A 27,443-nucleotide genomic window follows, 5' to 3' on the forward strand; every position below is an offset into this window, starting at 1 on the left:
TCGCGAGCAGGCACCTTGACAGCACACGCCTGTGCTTCCCCTCGGAACAATTTGCTGCTCCCTTCTCCTCAGGAGGGAGAGGAGTGGGCGAGCCTGGTGTCCACCGCCCTCTCTGCCCCGTCTGCAGGGGAAGGGCTCGGGGGCAGGAGAGCAGAGAGGGAGTGTGACGCTGGCCTCAGCCCGTGCAGGGTCGGGAGAGAAGCTCTCCTGGCTGGGGAGTCGGGGAAGATCGCTCTCCTGGTCAGCCTCGGCGTGTCTTAGCTGATCTTCTGTATCAGCTTCTCATCAGACAGGCAGTAGAGGCTGCTGATGGACAAGTCTGAGATGAAGTGCTCGCAGGCTTTTCGAGTGATCTGCTTGCATCCTCGAAGGTCGATCAAGGTGACATTGGCGATGCGTCGTAGGTAGATCAGGGTCTGGTCTGTCAATTTATTGCAACCTGTGGGGAAAGTGGCCGTGAGGACAATGCTGTGGACACAGCCAGGGGCCCTGGCCCTGCTGCTACCGCTTGCCCTGGAAAAAGCTACCCCAAAAGCCCACTCTGCCCCACAACTCTCTGGCCCTGAGACCAGAAGTGCCACCAGCACGCGCCGTCAGAGGCCCCGCCTGCAGCCTTGCACCCTGGCCCGCCGCGAGGGCCAAACTGCAGCTGGGCGGGCCAGCTCAGGCACTGCACACCGACTCGAGCTCCTGGACTCTCAGCACATAAAAATGGACGCATGTCCAGGTGTGGAGACCAGCTGACACGATTCTTTCTGATCACCTGGGGAAGCTCCGGAGAGGGCTGGGGTCTTGGGGAGGAGCACGGCTCACCGGCAGAAGTCGCAGCGGCCTACCTGCCATGTTGAGTTCGGTGAGGGAGTAGCGAGTGGAAGACCCGACGGCGGTGAGGAGGTTGGAGGACTGGTCTGTAAGGTGGCTGCAGTGACTGAGGTCGAGTCGAGACAGGAGGGGCATGTGGCGAATGATGAGGCGAAGTGTGGCATCCGTGATGTCGAGGCCGGCCAGCCGGAAGTCAGTCATGTTCCGGAGCTTGCTGCGATTGTCCTGACCTGCCGGGAAGAAAAGAGCCCAGACCCATACTCTGCATCCACTCAGGCCGCAGGCAGCTCCAGCTACTTACTGGCCAGGGCCCCTCGCAAGGGTTAAGCGGAACTGCCCACACCCAGCCCTGCTTCAGGGAGTGAGCAGCGTGTGGGGGCAGTTTCTAGGAAACCAGACACGATTTTTCTTCCCAGATGCTAGCTTGTGCCTCACGTACACAGCAAAAGGGTATGCGTGGAATGCTCTCCCTGCCACACTCCCACACTTGCCTACACCACCACACGAACAGTTCTTAGCATTCTACCTCGACCGTGAAGTCTTCCCAGACTTCCACAAGCTATGCCTCCCGGGCCCCAAACGTGGCTCTATCCTGTTTACTGGTGGGTGGCGGGCTGTGAACAAGGAACCTATATCTACTGTGTGCACAGGGCATCGCTGTTTTCTGTTCTTCCACAGTGCCACTGCTGTGGCTCCCTCAGCTTCTCCCTGACGAGTACAGAGACGCCAGAGCGTACCTGGTTTATCAGCCGGTGGAGTCAGCAAGTCCCGAATTTGAGGGTCCTTGATTCCGACCGCCCACCGAAGATCAAGGGTCCTGAGAAGGGGGCAGCTGGAGGTGCTGAGGGCAGAGACTGCAGACCAGGAGCAGCCTGCGAGGAGGAGGTCCTTCAGTCCTGCAACGAGAGGAGACGTGAAGTAACCTCCGTCGGCCAGTGCGCCGAGGGCCTCCACGACCTGCGGGTCTGACCAAGATAAACAGACCCCAGCCTGACAGGGGAGAGGGACCGTGTCCTACTCTGCTAGTCATCGGTCCAAAGACACCAGGGGTCCCCCATGACCTCTACTTTGGCAGCAACAAGACCGACTGCATAATTCCTACCAGAACAATGTTAAGTGTGAGCGAATTCCTGTCTTCCTGACACCTTGAAGGGCTAAAGGGAAGCAGGGCTTACAAAGGGCTGATTAAGGCCGCATCTGACTCAAATGTCCTCTTGGTGGCTCTGCTGAGAGCACCTGCAGGGCTGGCAGTGCTTGGCTGTGCAATGATTGGCCTGCCAGTCCAGGGGTGCCCTGGGGACTGCAGTTACGGTGGCCCAGGGTAAATCTGTCGCCAAGCAGGAAGGCAACAAAGGCATGGGAGCGCTGCCCTGAGCAGTCCTGAGAAGCGATGCTCCTGGGCCATGAGGACTGCAGTAGGACGCTCACCTGGCAGCCTGTTGACCAGCCACGTCAGTTGTTTTTTGGAGATATTGGTCCAACTGAGGTCGAGGCTGACTGGCTGCCTCTTGATGATGCCGCTGAGAGCCTGAGGGACAATAGCCTTACACCTACTTAAGTCAATTTTTGTCCAAAGTCTCTTGTCGCAGCACCTGTGACAGAGGAGAGAGATCTGTCAGTAACCCGATACCTCTTGTCACAGGAACTCCCCTTACAGGCGGCTGGAGGCTTCTGGGAAATGCTAGCAGGGCATCCGGAGGGTCACCTTCCCTGGGTGCCTCTACAAGCTAACAGGGGTCAAAACCCGTTGTCGCCTTTCTTGCCCTCTATGGCAAACCCAGGAGAAGCCGGGGAAAACTCAGCCAGTTCGCCATGATTTGCTTGGGATGGCTGGAGCCCAACTGCGCAGGACACACAGCGGACAGTGTAAGCCCTCACTTGCATTAAAATGGCTCCTACCAAGGCACATGGGAGGGAGCATTCACACATCTCCCGACTTCTTCTTGCCGGAGGTTGAAGGCTGCCCTCACGCTCGCCCTGGTCGGTCATTCCTGGCGCCGGGGCCGTAGGGCGCTCCCTGGCACACCTGCAGCTTGTCCTGCTTTCAGCTTTAGAACGCGCCTGGTACAGTATCAGGCCGAAAGAGGCTCTTTTATCAGGCCTGGGAGGCCTGTTCTACCTCGGCTTTCTCTCGGTGCTATCTTTACATTTCCCAGCCAGGCCAGACCAGAGCCCAAAGGAAGAGGCCTGCGTTTCCACCGTAGTCTACGTGTTCATAGGCCACAAATAGCACTGCAACATGCAGGCTTCTGTTTAATCTTTTACAGCCCCCGCCCCCAGCCAGGCTCCGAGTCTGGCTGGCAGGGGAAGGGGGAGGCGGCACATAATGGGAGTCTTATGCGGCTCGGCCTGGAAACCAAGGGGCAGCGCCAGGCGGCCCACTAGCCCCACAAAGAGAAATATTAGGAGAATTTAGGTAGGTCATGTATTAATTCAGATTTGGGAAATAAACTTGTGTTCGCAAAGAATGGGTTCCTTATTCAAAGACTGAAAACATTTCACGGTGGCACATGGGATTTCTATGGCAAAGACAAGCAGCTTACGATAGAGCAGTGGACTTCAAGGTAGACTGGGGTCTCCTGGAGAACAGCTGCGGCCCCCCCCCCCCCGAGGTTCTAACACAGGAGGTCTGACAGGTCCTGAGAACCTGCACTTCTGACAAGGTCCAGGTAAAGCCACTGGCCCAGGAGTCTGACTCTGAGAGCTACTCTGACAGGCCAGACTCGGATCTGAAGGACTCAAGAGAGGACCCAGGAGTTTAAGGAAAAACCCACAATGCTCTCTGGGAATCTCTGTTCATCACCTCCAGGGTTTTGCCCCAAGCGTCTTAATGTCTAACTTGGGAAGAAACGGTATAGGTCTGGTTAAAAAGGATGACTAACTCTCAGGAAGTTTCAAAGTACGATCTGGCTTGCTGGACAAAGGAATTCTAGTCCAGGTTTGGGGAATGAGGAATTAAAACTATGAAAACTTGTGAGCACCTTCAATTCTTTGGAAAAGCCACGTGTGCTTCTCTTGTTCACTAGAGGCAGCTGAGGCAGGGGCTTAGCGGTGTGACCAGCACCAGGCGAGTGACTGGCACCTCATGGACTCTCAGGAAAATGGGACGAATTCTGCGGACTTGGGGGAACAATCTTTGGCTCTCAGGGTACTGAGCACCAAGTGTACAAACCCACCTCCCAGAACCACTCCCCATGCCCAGCTGAGAGTGGGGCAGCACAGAGCAGGGAGGAGGCAGAGGGCCCAGGCTCCCTGAGGACAGCGGCAGGCTCGCCTGCCCACGCCTCTACCAGACCCTCCACAGCCCAGGCGGCTGCCCCCTCAGGAGCGGGCAGGCCTCCAGAGGCCAGGACACATGCTGTTCTCACACCGACAACCTGCCGCCTGTCCCATCCCCCTAACTCTTGATCCCTGTATCCCTGCTCACCATTTATACCACGTCTTGCACACTCGCATACATTCACAAAGTTCTCTGCGGCTGAGGTAGCGGAAGACAGACATCCAGACCTCCCGCTGCATCCAGCTTTCGTCTCCATCCTGAGCCCAACTGCCCCGGCCATTCAGCCTGGCTGCACCCCCCTCCTCTGCACTGTCATCTTCCTCCTCCTCCTCCTCGTCCTCCTCATCTCCCCCCAGCCCCTCCTCATCCCCACGCTGTGGGGTTCGGGCTGGGCAGTGCTGCACTAGCACACGGGGGGAATGGCGAAGGTTGGCAGAGGAGGCCGTGATGGCCTGCAGCTTGGGCACAATGGATGTCCCGTGGAGCTCTTTGGTGGGCCTCTGCAGCGTGACCGTGAGGTACGATCCCCGGATCTTGGCTTTCTCAACTTCAGACAGCTCCTTTTTGCCGCTGGGGTTGTTCTCCTTTTCCCGTACCATGGTGCGCTCTGTGGCCTGCAGCCGCAGCAACTGCCGCCGTTTGAAGCGCTCATCGCGGCTGGCACTGTGGTGGTCGCTGGGGCCAGCCCCAGGGGAGGACCGAGTCACCATACCCCGAGGGGAAACCGGGTCGTGGATGAGCTGCAGCATGGAGGTGGGTGAATGGGGCGGGGGTGTGAGGGGCTCGTCGCAGCTCCGCAGGGGCCGCAGGACTTTGGCTTGCACGGCTTCTTCATCGCTTTCTTCCATTTTCCGCTTCTGCAAAACAGGCCCCCAAAGCAACGTCAGTGCTGCCTTTCTTCAAAATCCTCTAAATGTACAGAGAGAGCCTCACAGTGGCTCTTCGGGGACTAGAGAAAAGCTCCTTTGTTGTGGGGTAGGAACACTGCCTGCTGATGGGCGGCGTCTCCTCAGAGTCTGCCGCAGGCCAGACTCGACTCTGCAGGAGTCAGCACACCTGAGCTCCCACCCGTGCAGAGAAAGCTGATCACAGAACAAAATCCTCAAAATAGGTCATTTGGGAAATCTACCTGTGACAGAGAGGCTGGCGCCAGAGTACAGAGTGGGCTCCAAACTGGGCTGCATGTTCCAAAACCCACCTTATTACTCTTGTCCCAATTTTGCGATTATAATTCTCTGAGTAAAAACATCCTTTAAAGAGGTCACAACTCCACCCCTATGTAATCTGACCATTTTTAATCCTGTCTCTAAATTAGCTTTCACCCAAGAGACAGTTCTCATTTTAGCGGCAGAAGCAAAGTGGCCTGCACAGGCCCTCGGCACTAGGACGCGCGGGGTCTGAGGCGTCAATGGCACGACTGAGCTCTCCCAGCGTCTGGGCTTGACTCTACCAGGCTGCTGCTTCCACTCAGCACCCCACCCTCTCCCTTGAGATCAACCATGTGGGAGAGATCGAGCAGAGAATGAGAAGCTCTGTGAGAAACGGCAGGGCTTCCCAAGGCCTACTCAGGAGAAAATGAGGAATTCAGGTCTGGTGAAGCCAACATTCTACAAAGGACCATAACCATCCCCCTGCGACTTGTGCTCTGCAGCCCCTGGCCTCTCTCGCTGCCCCTGTCTGTGCGGTCACCACAGCCACATCAGTGTGTTCCGCTGGGCGGCACAGCAGTTCCGACTTTCCTTAAGGAGACATTTTATGTCCCTAAGCAACCATCCTGTTTCCCTTTCTTCTTACGTTCTTAGATCACCATGATCACTACGGTTGCAAGAGAACAACCACCTTCTGCGTGCTGATTTTTACAACATGTCAGAGGGCAATCTAAACTACAGCATCCCCCAGCCTCCCTGCTCCAGCAGGGAGCATCATCACCGCCGCAGCCACCACCACCGAAGACAAATGGAATCGGGAAGAGGACAAGGAACTATGTCCTGCCCCTGTGGTATGCCCGAACAAGTCCTGATGACTGATACTAGGCCTGCTGCCTCCTCAGTGTGTGTCCCGACCAGGCTGTGTCATGCCCATCTGAGTAACGGGAGTCCTGCTGGCCCTTTGACATGACTGGTGACCACTGGGCCAGCAACCACAGCTGCTCTGGGCCAAGGTCATGGCACTGGTCCCCTCTGGGGGAGTGCCTGCCTCTGGAGGACATAGTTGGGCATGAGGGCAGGTGCTTTCTGGGAGGCCACAAAGGTGAAATGACAAAAAATGTGAATCTGCTTGACTGGAAATGCTAGCACACCATTGTGCGTCCCCTCAGGTTTCATTCCTCAGGACCAACCCTGCTCACCCAATGTCCCTCCTCAAGCAGCCCAGCTCCGGTTCCTCTTTCTAGGGCCCCAGATGGTAAAAAGGACCTCAGGAAATTGCAGATCCCAAGTGAAGTAATATTTAATACAAAACAAAAACCAAAAAACATTAAAAAACTCAAACAAAGGAAAACATAATTAACCAAGGTGAGGCGGGAAATGTAACATAAGGGGAAAAAAAAAAATTTCCTGGGCCTCCCTGGTGGCGCAAGGGGTTAGGTCTCAGCACTATGAAGCTATTGGCAGCCACTGCAGCAAAAGTTCCATCCCTGGCCAGGGAGCTACCCACCTAACACTTCTGTCTCCCCGCTGCTCCCCTTAGTGGTATATTTCAGTAGCTCTGCCTGTTCTGCTCCCCACTCTGTCTCTGGTGAACCCTCTTATCCCCCGGACCCTCTGGCCTACACCCCAGCTCTTACATGCATAAATAAATAAAATAACTCTTAAAAAAAAAAAAAAAGGAGGAAAAATCATCTCCCTGGTTCAGAAAAACTGTGTGTGAAACAAGTTGCAAAGGCAAATGTAGAGCCGTTGCCCCTGAATGTAGTCTCTTAATGTGGGTCTCAGTCAAGTTCGCCTTACCTGGGCTTTCTCTGAGCTGTCCTCCTGGTAGCACTTTGGACACTCCCAGCAATTTGGCAATTCCTCGTTAAGCAGCCCCTCTCCATCCATCTGTCGGCAGACAGGGATGTTAGAAATGTCTCATTTAAAAGAAGAAAGTCACATGGTAGGAAGAACCTGGAGGAATTACCCATTTCTGTGGATGGTGGTCCACAGGGAAGAGAAACTGGGAGCCGCTCACCCTCACTTAAATGCTCACTCCATCAAAGTGAAGCTCCACAAGGAAACCCCAGGCGTCTGGGTTAATCTGGGGTCTCTCCTCCTGACAAGTATATTCTTCTCAGGGCACCATCCCCCTCTGCAGAAGGAACTGAACACCCAGGAATGATGCCAGACATGACCCTGACAGTGGAGCACGCTAGTTATGGCAGCTTGTGTTCAGACTAGTGACCTAGTCTCAGTGACTCAGGGTCTCAACTGAGGTCACCTTTGTGGCCTCAGAAAGCATCCTGAGGGGCCTCCCTGGTGGTGCAAGGGGTTAGGCACCATACTCTGAAGCAATCCGCGGTCTCTGCAGCACGAGTTCAATCCCAGGCCGGCCAGAGAGAAACCTACATGGCGCAGCAGACCTCTCCTGTCTCGCCCGCTGCCCCCCTCAACAGTGTATTTCGGTCAGTCTTCCTGTTCTGTTCCCCACTCTGTCTATGGTGAAATCTCTCACCCCCCACATCTCTGGCCTGTACTCCAGCTCTTGTATGCCTAAAATGTTTAAAAAAAAAAAAAAAAAAAAAAAAAGCACCCTGAGGCTAGATAACAATACCCACCTTACAGGGTTGGTGAGGTTTAGGTTTAAATGAGTTACATATAAAGGAAAGTGTTCATAGAAGTGCCTGGCAGATATTAAAGTCTCTCTATTAACCACTATCATCATCATGGAGATAATACCCTATTTTATCAATTCTAAGATGCATATTTTTCACTTTCTAAAGCTGGGCTGCTTCTTATAATTGATGATGTCTTATAACCATTGGCAGTCACGATAAAGCTGATACCTCTGGGAAGATCAATAAAGTACCAGCACCAGTGTCCTTTAGAGTTACAGAAATATGAAAAAAGCAGGCGCTCCCAACTTCTTAGGGTGTCCTAAAGATTAACAGAGAAGGCACATGAACACTGGCTCTTCACCCTGGCTACACAGTGGAATCACTAGGGAACATCTGAACCCACGGAGGCCCAGGCCCATGCCAGAGGGGATGATGCAGCCTCTGAGGCTGAGACCTGAACTTCTGACTACCGTTCAGATGTGCCCTGAGCCTGACCTTGACCGGGTACTCATTAAATGTCAGCTCACATTACAACCTGCCTTTAGCAGGTAGCAGAGATGCCTAAAGGTGCGAAGCACTCCAGAACAGACAGGATGGCGTGGGGACCCCAAACACACCCTCCAGAGGTCAGACCTTCAGGGTGGGGGCCAGGGCTATTTTGTGGTCAATTCTTACTTAGCATCTATCACGGATGTCGGAATCAAGGGTTGAGGGCACAAGCAGATGGCCCGCGCAGTTGGGATGTAGGAGCCTCAGGGACAGACACCCCACTCTCCTTTTGTCGCCTCTGTCACTTAGACACACTCTTGTTGACATGTGAGGGTCCCTTAGGCCTCTCCTCACCTGGAGGCAGCCAGGATGAACAATCTCATTACAGATACAGCATTCCATAAGTTTCTTCTCAAAGTCTTGTGTCTCCTCATTTTGATCCACCTCGCCACAGAGGGAACATGTTACGGAGTGGGGCAGCCTGGGCTAAAGGGACAAAAAAAAAGAAACCAAGAAGACAGCAGACTTAGATCCTGATCATTTCAGCGTCCCTTTAGCTGAAGATGAGCAGTCTGGTTCCTGCGGTTCTCCAGTCCTCATGGAGGGAGCATGGAGACCGTGTGGGGAAGAGGTTTTCGGTGAGAAAATGGCTGAGGAAAAGAAGATGGGGGAGAAACCACTAGCTGGGCTCTAGAGACCAACAGAGAGACCAGTTCATTTTCAGTTGGCCAGTCCTTGGCCTCTCAAGGCCTTCTCCGCTAATCCATTTAAAGAGGGGACAGGCAGCAGTGATTTGCCCTTCGCATGCTGGTCTCTCATTTGAAAATTAGGTGAGGCCAAACGACTGAGTCAGAGTGTTCTGAATCCGGGGGGAAGGGACAGATGAAGAAAGCTACAAAGAGCACACAACTCCTCCCCCTCCCCCCACCCAGTTCTGGGGTCTCCCTGGCTGTTCCCTTGTGTGGTTGAGCCCTTCGGGCACTCTACCCCTCCCCAAATCTTTACCCAGCAGACCACTCACTGCTAAGCACTGCCGGAGGACACAGGACTGCTTCATGCGGCCAGGGCCCCCAAACTTCTTCATGTCCCTGCAGTAGTGGCACACACCGCACTCCCCCTGCACACAGGCCTTGCACTTCCGACACCGCACGCGTCTCCGCCGGGCCCCCGACACTATGGGGGAGGCTGCCGCAGGCCGCACAGGTGTTAGCCGTGGAGCTGGCTTCATAGTGTGAGGCTTGGTGATGGGGATGGTAGGAACCCGCACCTTTGGCCTGGTGGGGAATTTAAGCTGGAAAGAGAAAGTAGTGAGGTCAAATAGATCAGGTGGCTTTAAAGGCTGCAAAGGGTGGAAGATTACACGACTTGGCAAACTGCGAAGGCGGGGCAAATCTGCCTGCTCTTGTAAATAAAACTGTGCTGGAACAAAGACGCTCATTTGTTTACATGTCACTTATGGCTGCTTTCATGTTACAAGATCAAGGACCACGTTTTCTACTTATTTCCCAATGTGGCCTGAATGCCTTTCTGACACAAAACACTCAATAGCCAGATAGGACTAAATTATCTTGAGGTGGTCTGTGTGGCCGAGGAGAGGCCAAGTGGGACTCCGACACCTTTGGAGGAGGTGGTTCTCTCAAGACCTCTTTCACCACACACCTTCACATTCTTCCTAAACACCCTGCAATGTGTGATGGCTTTGCCAGTTTCAGCTGGGAACATCAAAGAAGGACCGAATATATTTGCCAAAATCAGAAAGCTAATCACTTATTTAATAAATAACCTTGACAAGGACAATATGGGAAAAAGTTATACAAGAGCTAACTTGAAGTGGCAGGAAAATTCACAGCTGATGATTTAATAGCTGATGCGAGGTTCCTTCCTTCTCTTCTCATTTCAGTTCACTACTAAAAAGTCCACACGAAGGGGAACCCTGAGAATGTGGTCCAACTCCAACACACCAGCACTGGCCTTTTAAACGCGTGTATGTATTTCACGTAGTTTTAAATCCTAGATGTGCAAATGACTGCTCCTCTGGGGCAGAAGGATGAGAAGTGATCCCCTCTGTGATCGGTTTACTTGTTTAAGTCAAGAGAGTCTGTTGAGGGAGTCACCTCCAAAGATGTGATGGCCAATTATCCTGACCTAAGAGTCAGAGCAGAACTGAGGAATGACACTCTGTCAGTTTATATTCATGCGCTAACAGCTGTCTGCTTCTAGTTCTTTTTCTTCCCAGAATGGTAATGGTTGACCAGCAATGCTTCAGCAGCCTGAAGTTCAAGAACAGTTCCTTACCTTATCCCTTTTTGGCCACTGTACTATAGGAACTCCAGTGAGGGCTAACTTGGGGTCGCTGTTGGCAAGCTCCTCCAGCAAAATCTACGAGTAGGGCAGGAGAGAAAAGGGAACAGGAGAGCACAGTGAACCAAGAGCCAGGCACTCCCAGTGGCATCTAGATTGAGGCAGAGTCCCCACAAGCACCGTGGGAGGGGCAGGACGGGGCAGGACGGTGTCTGTGTTTCCCTTCATACACTGACTGACTGTGAAACAAGTAAACTGAAGATGAAAGAGAAAACTCAAACTAGAGCAGTACTATCAAGACGGTGAGTTTACCTTTGCTCCCAACCCCCCACCCATGTAGCCACCTCAAGAAACACAACTTTTAGACACAATTCTATATAGGACAGTAAACTTTGTATCACCCCTTCACTTTTCTGTATCAGTTAACAGATATGATGAGGTAGTAAGGACTGGCTTCATTGTGCAGACGTCAGCAAAGTGGCCAGAAAAAGAGAGTGGCTAATACTGAATTAGTAAGATGAACAGCAGAGTCTTAATATGTTGATTCAGTTGACGGATCTGTTCTTCCAATGCTGATTACAGACATCTCAATATCAAATCTCTCTCTCTCTCTCTCTCCACACACACACACACACACACACACACACACACACACACGAGCACGCACAGTTATTTGCCTTTATTCTTATAACTGGGGCAGGAACTATCTTAGGGGCTGTAGCTCTGCCTTTAATCAATCTAGTGTGAATGGCTTGAGAAACAATGTTACAGTAAGAAACTTCCACTTAAGTGATTCAAGCTGGTTGAGTGTTAATTTGAAACAAATCATTTATGTTTTAGACAAGAAATTTCTGAAGCCCAAACCCTCTACTAGAATGAAATCTGACTCTGACCTCATAATCTCTAAAGCAACAGCAATAAATAGCAAAAGAACACAAATCCAGAAGACAAGACAAGCTTCCTCTCTGCTTGCCTGAGGAGCACACAGGATATTAACTGTTCCAGTGGAAACAAAACTTTGATCCTGGACAGGCTGGCACACCTGGGTCATCACTAACACTCATCAATTTTGGGGACTCAGCCTGGGACTTTTTTGGGAAGCATGAGGCCGTTCTTTATCAAGTGTTGTCATCTCTTCAACCTAAGGATCCTGCTCCATATCCCAGAGTTGGGTCACAGAAAAACTCTTTAATTTGCACCCCAAAGCTCCTCCATGAAGATCCCCTCTGCCAAGTCTCCAGATGCTTCTCACCCTCCCCCAAACTGATTTCATTTGCAGCCGGTTTATTTACTTCGAGTTGCTATGGCATCCTATTCTGGAGCCTCCTGTTAGCACCGCACTGCGTGGGGGTGAAGAGGCGGGGTGCGGTGCCACGTGGGACAAGGCTCTAGGACGGGCTCCTAACCTCCCTAGGGTGAAAAATCCAGGTCCATTCAAAATGTGTGCTAGGGAGGCGGCGCTCCCTTCCCCCACCTCCACCGCCGACCAGCAGGACTCTGCCCATTTCCTCCGCCTGAGAGAAACGGGCTGTCCACAAACAGGGACTTTCCACTTTCAGCAAAACAGACCGCACAGAAAGATCCACGATCGTTTAAGAGAGTAGAAAAGGAAGGTAACAGTCGCCCAAAAGCCGTCTCATTCGACCTAGCAGATCTTTGCAGGGGGCCTCGGAAGGGTAGGTGGAGAAACTGTCTGCATGGGGGTGGGGGGCAGCTGTTCACACGTACACGCCTCGGTTGCTGGGGTCTGTGTGGGTGTGGAGGGAAATGCAGATTTCCTTCCAAGCCTTATTTCGCTGGGGCCCTACAACCAAGCCCGCCCTGCCTTCATCAAAAAAGGCAGACTCCAGCTGGGGCCCTTCAAGAAACCATATAAAGCAGCCACCACCCTTCACCAGAGGGGGTTTGGGACAGGAGCGGGGGTGGAGTGCGGAAAGGCTGACGCCTATCTAGGCTCCCGGCAATCGGGGAGAACATTCAAACACAAGCCCACACCCCACACATCACAGGAAGGGGAAGAGAAACGCGGGGCTGGGCAGAGAAGGGGGAAGAATTCCCCAAAGCCAAGCGACCCAATTCGAAAGCACATCCCACCGGGCGAGGGAGTAAGTGCAGGACGCCGGGGAGCCGGTGACCCAAGCATTGTCCTGGGCTGGCCCCGCAGGCAGTTCCGCCGCCTCTCTGGGAGGCAGCGTCCCTCCAGGCACACAGACCCCGGCAGAACGCACTCTCCGCCCGCCTGCCCGCCTGACCTTGTGCTGCTCGTCGCCCTGGCGCTGCCGAGGCTCTTGGTTGAAGTTTCCCCGGCGTCTTTGTTTTGTTTTCTGTATTGGAAGTTGTACGGAAGGAGTTGGGTTTTCTGCTCTAGGAAAATCCCGATGTACTTAAAAATCCTGGAATCCCCCCCAGTACTCGAGGCAGGGCCGTCCGGCCAGAACCCTTCCGGCTGCCCGGAGGGAGCAGCGTGCAGTGCGCTGAGCTCCTTCTCGAGCCTTCAGCTCAGCCGCGGCTTCCTGTGCCTGCGAACAATGCTGCTGCGTCACCCACATGCAGCTCCCAGAAATGCTTTGCAACGGAAGATGGCAGGAGGGGGAGCAGAGCTCGAGTGAGCGAGCCAGGCAGAGGGCCCAGCCGTCCTGCTGCAGAGTCGGAGGGAGGAGGCGGCGCGCCGCGGGCGCCCGGGCGCCGCGATTGGAGGAGCGGCCGCCGGCCCAGCCCGCGCCGCCCCCGCCCTCCCACCACTGCAACCGGAGAACCCTGGGCCGGCCCCGAGGCTCCCGCTGGCCGCCTCCGAAGGCGCCAGGCTGAGGGCGAGCTTTAACCCGTTCCGCCTCTGGTTTGGCGTTTGTCCTTGTCTCAGTCCACACCCTTCCCCTCAGGGTCACCTCTCATTGTTACCGCCAGCGCTCTCGCTCTCCGCTCTCCGGCTGACTGCGCCCCACTCTCCCAGCTCCCAGGCAGGCAGGGAGTTGCCCGAAGTTCAACCTCGGTGGGTGAGCCAGGCACCCCACCCCACCCCCCGCCGGAGTTACCTTCTCCCCAGTCCCGGCCGGCTTCACCTGCCCTCACGGCTGTTCTCCCACCAGGAATCCAGAACCAGAAAAACCAGGTTCCCAGAAAAACCCTCAGGAATGACACGTTTCAACCAATACTGAGCTCTTGGATACAAGATGTCTGTTTAATATCAACCACTGCTACAACAGACGCCTGCCTCTGGTTATGACCGGCGCTCCACGCCAAGGAAGCTCTTGCGGCAGATCCACCGAACCCTGGCCACTCTCAGTCAAACAAGCAGAGGCCCAGGTCGGGCCTGGGAAGCAGGTGCAGGCGGCATGCACTCCACCTGCCAGCTCCACACCTGCTGTCTGGAACCTCTGCCCCTAAGGTTACCCCACCTCCAGGACAGCACTCCTGCTCTTCCTCCTTCCCCTCCGTGTTTTGCCTGCCTCCTTCTTGACATTCCCCAGAGTAAGCTGCCAGCCCTGCCTCCCGTCAGACACACCTCCTTGCCACTCAGATGCCACTTAGAGACGTGTCACCCACTCTTTGTGCACTGACCCAAGGCCAAGGTGAAGCTCAGAATGAACCACCACACTCTTGGGCCACAGTGTGCTGTATTTTGTGTTTGAATTTATGTAATTTTTTGACTCACACAAATGTAACTTGGCTACTTGGGAAATTTCAGATGCTGCTTTGACATAAAGATCACAGGCCACTAAGATGCCAGCTCTTACCCCTGGAGATGGCATTCTTCTTTACTTCCAGCACAAAGCTCCATTAGTTTATGTGTACAGTCAAAAGCCTAAGGTAAGAGGCCTTCTGGGGCCCGGGCTTTGCTACCAGGGGCTGTATATCTAAATTTTTACAGTAGTTTACCAAGGAAAAGAGACTTCCTTGCTCTTTGGTGGAGCTCTTCCTGGAAATGTTTGTATGGTCATCCTCCTGCGCGCACTTTATCAGAGACTCAAAGACCCAGCGCAACTACCTCAATGTGTTTGGAAACCGCCCCCCCCCCTTAGCAGTGTGAGAGGTCTTGGAAAATACTTATTTTGGTCTTAATGCTATCTAATCTTCAGAGAGGGTAAAGTACAAATACTTAAGAGAAACATGTTATCCCTAATAAAAATACAAGTTCAAGTTGCAGCAAGTGTAAATCCTAGAGGTCACTAGGAAAGGCTAAAAACCAGGTAGGTCATTAGGGAATTCATTCCAAATGAGTTTCCAAATCATAAATCAAACAAGGCATAATGTTTTCTCTATATATTTATCTATATAGTTGTTGCCTATCTTGATAGGCAACAAAGATTAGAATTATTAAGAACATGACATTAAGGATAAAAACTTTAAAAAAGAATTATGTCTACTTTAACCTAAACGCATATGCCTTGTAGCTGAGTTAAATTATTATTTCAAACTTTTTACTGGGTGAGATGTGTGAATGATTACAAATATCTTGTTAGTAAAAATCACAAGTGAGGTCTTATTTTTACAGGTTGCCCCCATCTGTTTTAAAGGATTAAGTTCTAATGACACTGGGTCCTCTATTGCTTTATCAGTATCAGATGAAGAAAATTTCTGGTTAGTGTTTCTGTATGTATTTGCAACATAACTCTCTGCTTCAGTTCCATCAGACTCCTGGGATGGAGCCTAGTGTAAGTTTTGAGCTCACAGCTAGAAAATAAAATGTTAGCACCTTAAGATCACAGCAGCAGTATCCACTGCATCACAAAGAACAATGTTCAAATTTATAACGTTTATGTAACAGTTCGGCAATCAATTTGCACCATCCAACAGCACAGTTGATAAACCGGCGAGATAGGGAGACTGGCACCAATTTCCCTTAGGCAGAATTTCGTGCTTGCTGGGTGCTCACTCAGGCCCACCCTGCACAGCACTGCCCACCTAGAGCTTGGTTCGCCTCTCAGGCCCCAGAACTGCTGGCTCCCTACTGCTGGGCAGTAAGCCCCTTGAGGGCTTGCTAGACAGCATGTTTGCATTTTTACCCAACACTCAGCCTGGTTCTGGGCACAGAGCCCGACAGGGATTATTCACAGTAGTGGAATAAATGAAATTCACAGAATTGTGACATCTGCTTTTTTTTTTTTCTGTAATAATCATATTGATTCTTAGTATCATTAATTTTCACCACAACCCCACTTATTTTATGTAAGAGAAAACCGACTAGTTTCCTAAGTATGTTTGCTAAGCTTATCAAAATCTTTTAGAGAAAAAGGGAAAGCAGAAAATACTCAACACTGAATTTGGTTCATTAAGAGAGCTGGGCAGCCAAATTTATCAATATAGTAAAAGTGCCTTTTAATATATGTGTACATACATTACAAGTTCCTTTATTACCAAAACAGACACAAACAAAACTGTAAGCCTGGCCTAGCTGGACCAGCTGTCAGCAGCTGGGCACCCCCCGGCCCCTCTGCACACACACACTCTTCTCACATGACTGTCCTGCCGCTTTACTGGACATCTATCAAGGACGTGACTTGTCAAGTTTAGAAATGGGGAAAAAACCTCACATAGGAGAAAACTCCATTTTATTTACCTTTAGCTCATTTTCAGGAGTCAAGGTCACCCACACATGCCCTTTATACACACTGATTACTACCTCGAACTCTCCCAGAGCTTTTTAATGCTCCGTCTTTCATCAAATCATCTTCTAACTCTATAGTCTATGATTCTTTCTTCAACATTTCAGAACTTAACAGCAGAACCTTCAAAGCCCATTTACCTTATCACCAAAACTGACTGTTCTTCCAGGGAATATGTAATGATGGTCTATCTCATCTCACCACTTCTCCTCTGAGCTCTTCCTGTGAGCTGTCTGTGACAGCCATGCAGGTTACGACAAGAAACAACTCCTCTCTCTGCAGGAAGGGTAAGTGCTGGGCTTGCTTGTGTCCTCCACTGCAGTGTTGCCTTCTGTGCTACCAGCACCAAGTTCTCTAGCACTGCAGTCTCCAGCTGTGCAGTGATTCGGCACCTACCCAAGTTAATGCTTTCTCTCTTTGGGTGATGCTCAGATTTTTATCAGATGCAAGCTCTAAACTCACTACTTTGTGACTCTCAGATTAAACAAATGGTCAAATGTAGGAATAATTAACCCATTTGATCTTAAGTGAAACTACCTGCAGAGTGGGGATTTCTATCTGCTGTCTTTTCCTAGCAGTTGCATTTTGACTATGGAACCGGGTAAAAAGAGGTGGTGTGAACACGCCTCTGCAGGGAGAATTCACACACTGTCGGCCCAGGCAGTCATTCCACTGGCCGCTCAGTCCTAAGGTTCTGGCCACTCTCTTTAAACTGGATGGCAGTCATGTCTTTTTATGATGCCTGAGAAACAAAAGGAAGCTTCTCTCTAGACACTTCTCATAATACTAAGAATTCTCTTTAGATGTCTCTTTTTAGTTCATTCCCCTTCTTGTCGTCTCCTTTTATTCTGCTCAATATTTGACCCATATCTTTCTACATTTCTCCCCAGGATGCTGCTTTACCAACTGTGTCTTCTCAAATATGATTATTTAGATACTTTACTTAAGGGAGTCTGTATATTTTTATCATGAAACTTGACTTCATACAACCGATCAGTGGATTATAATATGGCTTCCTGCACCTGGATTAAGTTGGATCGATAGACATAGAAGACTGAAAAGGTATTTTTCTCTTTCATGAATTAGGAATACAGATACCCAGGACAACAAAATGTCAGTGACATATGAACTCAGAAACCTTTCTTTTTAAGGTTCACAAAGGCAATTAAGCAAGTTAACAAGTCTCAAAAGTCACAATTCATGATGGAATAGCTACAGAAAAAAGAAACTTCTATAGAAAAAAAGATGTTTTACTCAACTCTCAGGATCACACAATTACATATGCCTCTTCAGAATGGAAAAGGAAAAATGTTTAATGTCATTTGCTTACTCAAGGGCAGGAAGTGAATCTGGAATCTGGTCTGTGAGTATAGAAAGGTATGGCTAAGTTTGTTTGCTGCACATTAATCATTATAGAAATAGAGCCACACCTACCTGGGACTTTGTCATTGCCTTTCCTAAACATAAGCTGCATGCATACCACCTGCCTCTTTTAGAGCAAACCTTATAAAACCAAACTGTGAAACTCACCATCCTGCTTCTGTTACTATTGGCCCTCTCCTTTCAACCTCACCAGGTTACCACCCCTTTTTATTCTCTTTACCTTTTTTACCTTTTCGGTGATGCATAAACAGTAAGATACAATTTTACATGTCAACCTTAAAAAGAGAGCCACAAAGTTGAGATCCTACCCCAGTTTTTGGAATTCTTTCCTGAGAGGGCTTGTAGAAGGTAGGGAACACCTCAGTTGATTATATGGTAACCAAGGAAAAACATGAATCAGAAATCAGGGATAGAAAAGACTACTACTATGAAGCATTTAGCCCACCTTCCTTAAGTGCACATATAATTATTTCCTGTAAATTCTACGATGTGAAGTAATCTGATAGATTTTTAAAATAACATGTATTACAAATTGTGTGCTAGCTCTCTAATACACAGCTTAATTCCTGCACCCAAGCCAGTGTTCTAACACTGATATTAAAAAAAATCATTATTCCATAATTTATATTTTTTGGTGTTCATGTTAATGGTTTACTTTTGAGGAAAGACTCATAATTAACTCCCTCCAATTTAAACCACTCAAACCTGGATTCCTAAAAACAAACAAACAAACAAACAGCTTTTTTCTTTGAGATCAATACATGAGGGTTGGCTAGGCCTTGAAGATTACTAAAGCCAGGAGACTCTTCGAAGAAAAGAAAAATATACAGTTAGAAAAAACTTGACACTTTTCTCAGAAGTTGCCCTGGATGTCTTCATACTAGATAAATTTGAAACATGGTAAAACCCTACTCAACATAACCCCACAAAGAACAATTTCTTTCATGTCAATCTGGTTGGGATGAGACAGCTAGAGACTTGTTATCAAGCTACTTTTGTTCTGAAATAGGCCTCTTTATCTGAGGGTAAAACTTAAGTTTAAAATAGTATTTCTTAATTACAAACACCTTTTCAGGTTCTCCTTTATTTTTAGGGTCAGCCAGAAGCCTGTGTTTTTAGAACTAAATTTAAGTCCTAACTGAACATACAATGTTAGTATTTTCATAATAGGGACCTAACCTCACTCCATTTGAAATACCGCAGCCCCAAATCACACCTGCACACATTAACTTCTCTCTGACAGAACCAGAGTACATCCCAAATCCCTCTACTTTCTCTCCTGGAATCCAAAATCTGACCGGCCTGGCCAGATGAGCAGGTGTCACGCAGCATAACCCAACCTTACCTTTACATCAGCAATGAGGGCGTCTTCATCTTCTATTCCCGTGGGGACACATTTCTTGTGCAGTGGCAGAGACTCCAACTTATCTACAAGGCAGCGAAGGCCTTCAAGCTCAAAATGGGTCAGATGCACCTGCCTGTCTTTTCGGGGGCTACACTGTGGATCCCACACCTGGCCATTGTGGGAGCCCCGGCTAGAGTCAGAGGATGAGTCCCCAGACAAGGTTTTCTTCAGGCTTGGGAGACTTCGGCAAGTTTTGCCCAGTCCGTCATAATCCAGGTTGACTCCATTGGCTACAGGGCTAGTGAGGATGGAACGCCTACTGCTCAAGCGTCGGGGTTCTCGATCCATGGCTTCCTCATCCCCGTTTCCAGACTCCAACCCATTTAATTCCAAATCTGCCAGTATGAAGAAAAGATGCAATGAGAACATGTACTTTGGTCACAAGGAGAGAAACTGGAGTCATGGGCGGGGGCCTGGAAAGTCATAAATGATGAAGCTGTCTCGTTTTAGAAATGGCCTCTCCTTATTCCAACCCATTTGCCTGTTGTTGAAAATCTTATTTACAGGCAAAAACATGATCCTGACCCAAGACAACTGGGGTAATTGTCATTTGGGTTTTCAAGAAAACTGGGAAAGGCCTAGTCTTTGAACCGTGTGCTAGAAATAAATTACCTATGAAAATGGCTGTAAATTAGTTTCAAGTAAAGCTTAAATTTGAGATTGTTTCATTATGTTTTAAAAGAACAGACTGTATAAAATGCATATATTTAAAAAGTAGCTTTGCTCATAAATTAAGCTTTGGGGTTGATGCTGCACATGCAACTCTGCATCCTGCTTCCACATACTGGATGAGTTATTTTGTTTTCAAATGAAAATATAAACTATTCTCTGTGGAAAATGCTAAAGTAAAAAACATCCACCTTTTGCACTGCAGTTACCATGAAATATGTGTCTGTAGGATAGTATAATGTTGGCTCCCCTCCACTTCAGGACAAGGAACACCCTAAAAATGTGTAAATGAAACTGTCCTGCCAGTCAATAAAAATATTTCTTTTAATAGAAGTTAGGGATATATAAAAGTGTAGAGGTTAAGGATATATATTAAGGACATTGAAATCTTACCAACCTAAGTTGAGCTGTGCTTTCTCATTTATTAATTGTAAAATCATAAGACAAGTTTTTACATCTCCTTAAACCTTAATATATTTCCATTTGTAAAATGAGGATTATAATACCTGAACCTCACAGGTAATACATAAACTGCTTAGTATACTGCCTGGAATATAGTAAAAGTTGTTATGATGACGATACATTTCTAGTTTTTATTGAGCACAAGATCATTTTTTGTACAATTAATACATATTTGACAATAATCTCATCTGAGGAGCTAAGTACTAACAATTCAGACAAAGATTAGACCCCAAGTATAGGTTTCTCCACTCTCTAAAAGTAGAAAGTTCTACTTTCAGATAGTGGGGGAAACCTGTACTTCATTTAGTCTACTAATTCACATATGAGTAGGAGATCAGCTTTGACTAGTGTTTTATTCTAGTGAATGAATTTGGTATTTCCAGGTAGATAAATAAAAAGCCAAAAAATAAAAACAGAGCTACTGAGCAACAGCCTGCTACGGAGAGTCTTGAAAGTTCATGCAGACAGAATACTTACCCATGTTGAGGGACTCTTTCTGAAACTCCTTAGTCAGGTGAGAGCGGTTGGTTATACAGTACACATAGCGCTCCAAAACGTACCAACACATCTCATAATAAAATGGATAGCGGAACTTATTTGGAACCTACATAGGAAGAGAAGGAGAAAGGCAAGCTAGTAATTTTCAAGGGAAAGAAAGTAAGACAAACTGAATCAATGCAATAATTAACCCTGGGCGAATTCTAAGTCAACCTGCAAACCCAGGTTGGCATTTGGGGCAAGATTTTAAGAGGATCTGTCAACCTAGGAAATGTTGTTCTTAGAAAACAATCACTAAAGATAAAAGGTACTTGGAAAAATTGTTCAGAACCACCAAGAAGCTGTCTTGGTTAAGTGGGAAAGCATCAAAGAGGTTTTGGGAGAGAGAGTAAGATGTTGAGAGTAAAACACATTATACTTCAGTGAAAAAAATTGTTTCAGAGGTCTTAGGACACAAAAGCATGTGTGCCATGCACTCCTGCCTTTACTGCAGTTTTATCCTGGGGTAGAAGGCCATGGAACAAAGACTCTAAAGAAAAAAACAGGAAATGAGGTGAATGCATGTTTTATTATGTCCTTACATACATGAAATTACTGTGTACACATATGTAGAGACCCAATGAAATTTATTTTTTAAAGATTTATTTTATTTATTTAGGTATACATGAATTGAGGTATAGGCCAGAGGTAAGGGGGGTGAGAGGATTCACCAGAGACAAAGTGGGGAGCAGAACAGGTGGATCTACTGAAATCCACTGCTGAGGGGAGCCGCGGGGAGACAGGAGAGGTCTGCTGTGCCAGGTCTGTCAGCTCTCTGGCCAGGGATGGAACTCGTGCTGCAGTGGCTACAGATAGCTTCATAATGCTGAGACTTAACCCTTTGTACCACCAGGGAGGCCTACCCTAATAAAATCTTTTTTTTAAATATATTTTACATCGTTCTTTTTTTTTTTTTTTTTAAGATTTATTTATTTATGCGTACAAGAGCTGGGGTACAGGCCAGAGGTGCGGGGAGGTGAGAGGATTCACCAGAGACAATGGGGGAACAGAACAGGCAGATAGACTGAAATTCGATGCTAAGGGGAGTAGCAGGTGAGTCAGGAGAGGTCTGCCGCGCCAAGTGGGTATTTCCCTGGCCGGGGATTGAACTCATGCTGCAGTGGCTGCAGACAGCTTCATAGGTTGCATCTTAACCCCTTGCGTCACCAGGGAGGCCCCACTGTTCATTTTTTTAAACATTGTTTGCTTTTTCTCAGGTGTAGTTTGCATAGAATTTCTACTACCAATTCACCCATGCACCATCACCACAGTCACCTGTGCTCCACCCTCCCCAAAAGAAAATTTATAGAAACACAGAAGGGTTCCTAATCTGGAATAAAAGAATTAAGCTGTACTTAGGAAAGCTGTACTAAAACAGTGGTTAGACACTGAAAGTTTGAGTTTTCAATAAACAAAGTCTAGAAAAATTATATTGGTGAGTCAAGACCCTTTTCACACAGACCTAAGGCATTCATTTCATCTATGCTTTTCTCTCTTTCCTCAAAATAAGCAACAAATAAAGTCACGTTTCTAATAGCATAGCAGCAATCTTTAGCCAAAAAAAGGGAATGCTCTCTAAAAACTAATTTGCAGATTGAATCTTATAACAATGAGATGGTAGTAATCTCTTTGAATGAATTTGGTTACATAAAAGCATTTTACTATGAAATTATGTAATTTTTCCTCTTCTGAACCACTGGAACTATATTATTACAATTTCAAACTTACTAAGTTATTCTTCTGTAGTTGTATTTTGTAGCACAGAAACTCACTTTTATAAAATTTATTTTATTTTTTTAAAAAGATGTATTTATTTATGCATACAAGAACTGGGGTGTAGTCCAGAGGTGGGCGGGGCTGAGAGGATTCACCAGAGTCAGAGAGCAGGTGAGGTGGGGAGATAGGTGAGGTCTGCTGCACCATGTGGGTCAGCTCCCTGGTCAGAGTCCGAACTTGTGCTGCAGCAGTGGCTGCTTATAGATTCATAGTGCCAAGACTTAACCCTTTGCACCACCAGGGAGGTCCTGTTTCCTCCCTTAATGTGACCAATAGAACAAGTCCTTATAACTCCAATAATACAACCTTGTGTTTGAGATAACAGGTAGCTCTTAAACCAAAATGTTTCCAAATAGGCACCGTAATGGACAACTGACCATGTGCAGAGTAAACAGCTCAATGATCATTCCTTACACTTTGTAAATTCTATCTGCTATTTTCTTTCTTTTTTCTTTTTTTGCTATTTTCTAATTTTGAAAACAAAATTCACATCGAAAACTTCTATATTCTCCGATATTCACCTAACAGTAACATTTCCTCATGTTTACTAATATTTAGTCATATACACGCTATTATTTTGCTGAACTACCTGAAAGTTGTGAGCATAAGGACCAGTAAATACTCTATACACACTAACACTTTAATTGCTCTTTTAATGCCAATACAATTTAAATTTTAATCATATATAATTCAGCCCTTACCAACTAGGGTTCTGGTAAAGAAGTAAGTCCTATTTCCCTAGGGCACAGGTACGTCAGCAAACAGCAGTTAGTGGGCTTGATTTGCTGCCTGTTTTTGTAAGGCCTTTGAGCTGCGTGTTTTTTACATATTTTTAAATGGCGGGAAAGGAACGTAAGAGAGCACCTTATAACACAAGAAAATTATGTGACATTCAAACTTCTGTGTCCATAAAGGAAAAGGTTATTTTATTGGAGCCATACTGGTATAAGTATTTCAAACTACAAGGCATAACTAAGTACGTATGTGGTCCACAAAGTTCAAGTATTTACTCTCTGATCCTTTATAGAAAAAGTTCGTCAACTCTTGCCTTAAGATAGCAACAGCAGGCTAGGACTGGGGGAGTCTAGGCGGGGGAAGATGACAACAGCAAATAATGAGCTAACATTTTCCCTATACATCCAGAATGGTATCAGCTTTGTACATCCTAGGGAAAACTAAGAAAATAAGATACACAGGCCTCCCCGATGGCGCTGCGGTTGAGCGCTGGGTTGCAAGGCTGCCCGCAGCCTCTGCAGAGCCGGTTCAAGCCTCTGCAGCGCCAGTTCGATCCCCGGCCACTGGGCGAGGGTCCCACATGGCACACAGACCTCTCCTGCCGCCTGCTGCTCCCCTCAGCAGTATATTTCGTCGGTCTGCCTGCTCTGTTCCCCTCTGGATCTGGTGAATTCTCTCACCCTCCCAAGCTTCTGACTGTACACAGTGCTTGTATAAATAAATAAATTAATTAAAAAATAAGATGCACGAATCATTGTCTAAAGGACTTAACTGTCTCACCGGAACCCCTATTGAGAAAGACTGTATACATACTAAGTATGATAGCTGGAGTGTTAAACTGTAATCAAAGTAAGGAAATATATGTGAATTTAAAGTTGTGAATCTTGAACTGATAAATTGCATCATGCCAAATTATTCTAGGACATAAAACTGAAAAACAAGGGTCAACAGATTAGCAGACATCTATCCCATGCCCTATAAAAGTCCTAGGAGACACCAAAAACCTCAAAGAATTGGGAGTCCCCAAAACCAAGCATATAGATTTTGTTAAAACATTTTTCTCAGTGTTACTGAAATGTGAATTTTAACCCAAAGAAAAACTGAAGTTTTGAGACAAAATCTCTTGTAATATCGGTCTTAAATGGAGTAAACCTCTTCATATACTCCTGTTACATACGATTACTTACCCGTGTCCGATCTTCAATGTTGTATATTCTTAACTGCATAGGAATATTGAAACTATGCAGGAAATTGCCTCCAAACACTAATGTGTCTGTAGGAGTGTACACAGCATGGATCCAGCCTAGAAGAAAGGCAATGGAGGGCAGAGGCTGTAAATGCACATGATAACACCGCTCTCTCAGAGAACTTAGTGGTCTCTCAAGATCACATTTTTACCCTGATTCTGCCTCTAAGTGATTGATCAAGATACTTAATCTCCTGAAGCTTCAATATCCTTTTTAAAACCAGGATAAATTATATGGGTGTTGGGTAAGTTTTCAATGGTGAGAAAATGCAGGTGAAATGCTTAGCATGTAATTAACTTTTAATAAATGCTACTTCCATTTATTGGAGCAACAACTAGAATCCAGGTATAGCACAAGCATTTACATGTATTCTCATTTACTCCTCACAACAAAATGAAACTCAACGAAATTTACATTTGACTAATGTGGTATCACTAGATAAATACAAACTCAGAATTCTAACACAGGTCTGTGATTGCAAAGTCTATGTTCTTTCTAAGCACTATTGTTGGAGCCAGTGACTTGATCAAAAATATTACTGATTTAGCACTCTGGTCTTCAGAGCCATCCCTTAGAAGAGCAGGTAGTTCTTAATTATGGGATATATATCAGTGGTTAAGCAGCCCTTGTACCTAGAGTCTGCATATCTGAGGTTAATGTGGAACCCAAACATGCAGGTCTGAAAAGTCTCCACTGGCAATTCTGATACACACTTTAGTGGAAAAACTACCTTTATTATTTATTATTTTTATTTATTTATTTATTTATAATTTATTTATACAAGAACTGGGGTACAGACCAGAGGTGCGGGAGGGTGAGGGAATTCACCAGTGACAGAGTGGGGAGCAGAACGGGCAGACGGACTGAAATACACTGCTGAGGGGAGCAGCGGGTGAGGCAGGAGAGGTCTGCCATGTCATGTGGGAATCTCCCTGGCTGGCCAGAATTGAACCCGCTCTGCAGAGACTGCAGACAGCTTCATAGCGCTGTGCTCAACCGGCTGCACCACTGGGGAGGCCCATCCTTTATTATTTTCTAAAATAAATTCTCATCATCTATTCCACAATGAAAGGAGAGGAAAGTAATGTATTCTGCCTACCCTTGCACCATGGCCAATCTTGGTGGAAAGAAGGAAAAAAAAAAAGGCCAGACAGCCCACTTTTCCCCATCTTGCTTACCTGAGGGAATGACGAAGGTATAGCCCTGCTTGAGCTCAATGCGTTGACAATCTGACACCCGGTCACCCAGAAAGATGTCTCCCTGTTTCCCTGACAGCAGCCAATTCTCGTACAGCTCCAGGTTGTGGGCTGTAGGGGGGATGAGCCAGAAGACCTGTGAGTTAAAAAACTTCAGTCTGTTAACAGCCATTGACATGACCCAGTCATCTCCCTCAACTGATAAACTTGCACAAAGTTAAAACCAACAGGCAGAATGTGACACACAATTCTCCCAGCCTACAGAACTTGACCAGCAGGGAATTGTAAGGAAGCAGATTTTTTTTGGTCTTCTACTTGATCAAAGAGCAGTTGGGCTTCCCTGTGGTTTGACTGTAGAACGCAGAATTCAGTAAGACTAAAAGGGGGAATGTGGCTTGTTACAGAGCCCTTATTCACCCCTGGCTGTTGGGCTCTATAGTTCTAAGAAGCACAGTTAGGGATAATGTCTGCAAGATTCAGGCCTGGGTTGCTTTGTTACAAGTAGTAATAAAGGCCAAAAGGACAAAACTTAAGATACCACTTTTAAATGGATCCAAAGTAAACAAAATGATTTAGATTTGGAGGTAGAGCTGTTCTGGATTAGGACCTCAGATTTTAAAAGCATGTTTTCATTCTAGTTCTATACTTTTCTCTCACAAATACATTTACTTTTAGTATGGGGAAAAAAGGCAATGATAAGAGTATTACAAACCTCTGATAGTAATTCTAGATTTCTCTTCTCACATAGCATAACATTCTGGTGAGCTATAATACAATTTATCAGCAATCTTCCACATTTATATCCTCAGAGAGCATGTAAAGTCTTCCTGTGGCCGCATTTCAGACCAATGCCTCCACATAGGGAAAGGTGTGGGTTTGGAACCAAATTTACTGATTTAATTGTGAATCTATCAAAAATTTGTGTTTCCTTCTATTTTATTATACCATCCATGTAAAGAAATTACTTGGTTCTCTTAAAACCATTTTCCTGTTTTCATTTGGAAAATTTTGCTTTGGAATCTAGAAACAGTATTGAGGTTTACTAAGTACAGTGCAATTACTGATGTAATGACAGTGGACTAGATGTATACGAACTCCTACTAATTCTAGCCAAGAAGGGAACTGAATCTATGGTCTCTCCAAATATAAGTAGGGACAATCTCCTAATAGATTCATTTTTAGGGTCTTTTAAGCATGCATGAACTGAAGCAAACAGCTCCAGGTTCCAACCCCCATCATAACTATGACCATACCTTTCCCCCTTGATGGATATGATACCAAACAGAGGTACCACCAAAGTCCACATGGAAGTCAGTATAGCAGCCTCGGACACTCATTAGACAGTACCTGACCCAAAAAAAGCAGTATTGTTAGTGCACTGACAAGAAAAAGACATGTCCCACCCGATGCCACACTCTCCCCTTGTGTACGCCCCCTCCCCCTGCCCATCTTACCCCAGATCAATTCCCAGAGAAGAATGAAATCTGAAGACACTACATTACCATACACCCTCCACATCCCCCTTTAACAATGTGATCATGGGCTATTGAACGCTCATGTATCACTTCCTTTTTGGACCTACAAAGTCTACTCTTTAAATAATGCTTTCTTTTTTAAAACCATTTAGGAGGACCTCCTTGGTGGCACAAGGTATTGAGCACAGCACTGTGACGCTGTCCCCGGCCTCTGCAGCATGAATTCGATCCCCAGCTGGCCAGGGAGTAACCCACATGGTGCAGCAGACCTCTCCTGCCTCGCCCACTGCTCCCCTCAGCAGCGTATTTCAG

At 47.2% G+C, this 27,443-nt stretch overlaps 1 protein-coding gene across 1 annotated transcript in view; it reads right to left on the reverse strand.

Moving 5' to 3' along the window:
- Positions 1 to 257: 257 nt before the first annotated feature.
- The window catches only part of KDM2A (lysine demethylase 2A), a gene marked incomplete at both ends in the record, with an annotated part of 93,313 nt that continues 66,127 nt past the window's right edge, over positions 258 to 27,443 (reverse strand). The window contains 14 exons of the mRNA XM_084248412.1: positions 258 to 439; positions 837 to 1,052; positions 1,560 to 1,718; positions 2,251 to 2,414; positions 4,250 to 4,959; positions 7,051 to 7,140; positions 8,697 to 8,828; positions 9,364 to 9,633; positions 10,638 to 10,721; positions 18,975 to 19,369; positions 20,643 to 20,769; positions 24,401 to 24,516; positions 25,639 to 25,792; positions 26,910 to 27,003. Coding sequence (XP_084104538.1) covers positions 258 to 439; positions 837 to 1,052; positions 1,560 to 1,718; positions 2,251 to 2,414; positions 4,250 to 4,959; positions 7,051 to 7,140; positions 8,697 to 8,828; positions 9,364 to 9,633; positions 10,638 to 10,721; positions 18,975 to 19,369; positions 20,643 to 20,769; positions 24,401 to 24,516; positions 25,639 to 25,792; positions 26,910 to 27,003 — 2,893 coding nt within the window. The remainder of the gene's footprint in view (positions 440 to 836; positions 1,053 to 1,559; positions 1,719 to 2,250; positions 2,415 to 4,249; positions 4,960 to 7,050; positions 7,141 to 8,696; positions 8,829 to 9,363; positions 9,634 to 10,637; positions 10,722 to 18,974; positions 19,370 to 20,642; positions 20,770 to 24,400; positions 24,517 to 25,638; positions 25,793 to 26,909; positions 27,004 to 27,443) is intronic.

Source organism: Talpa europaea (assembly GCF_964194135.1).
Source record: "Talpa europaea genome assembly, chromosome: 1".
In the NCBI taxonomy this organism is placed as follows: Eukaryota; Metazoa; Chordata; class Mammalia; order Eulipotyphla; family Talpidae; genus Talpa; species Talpa europaea.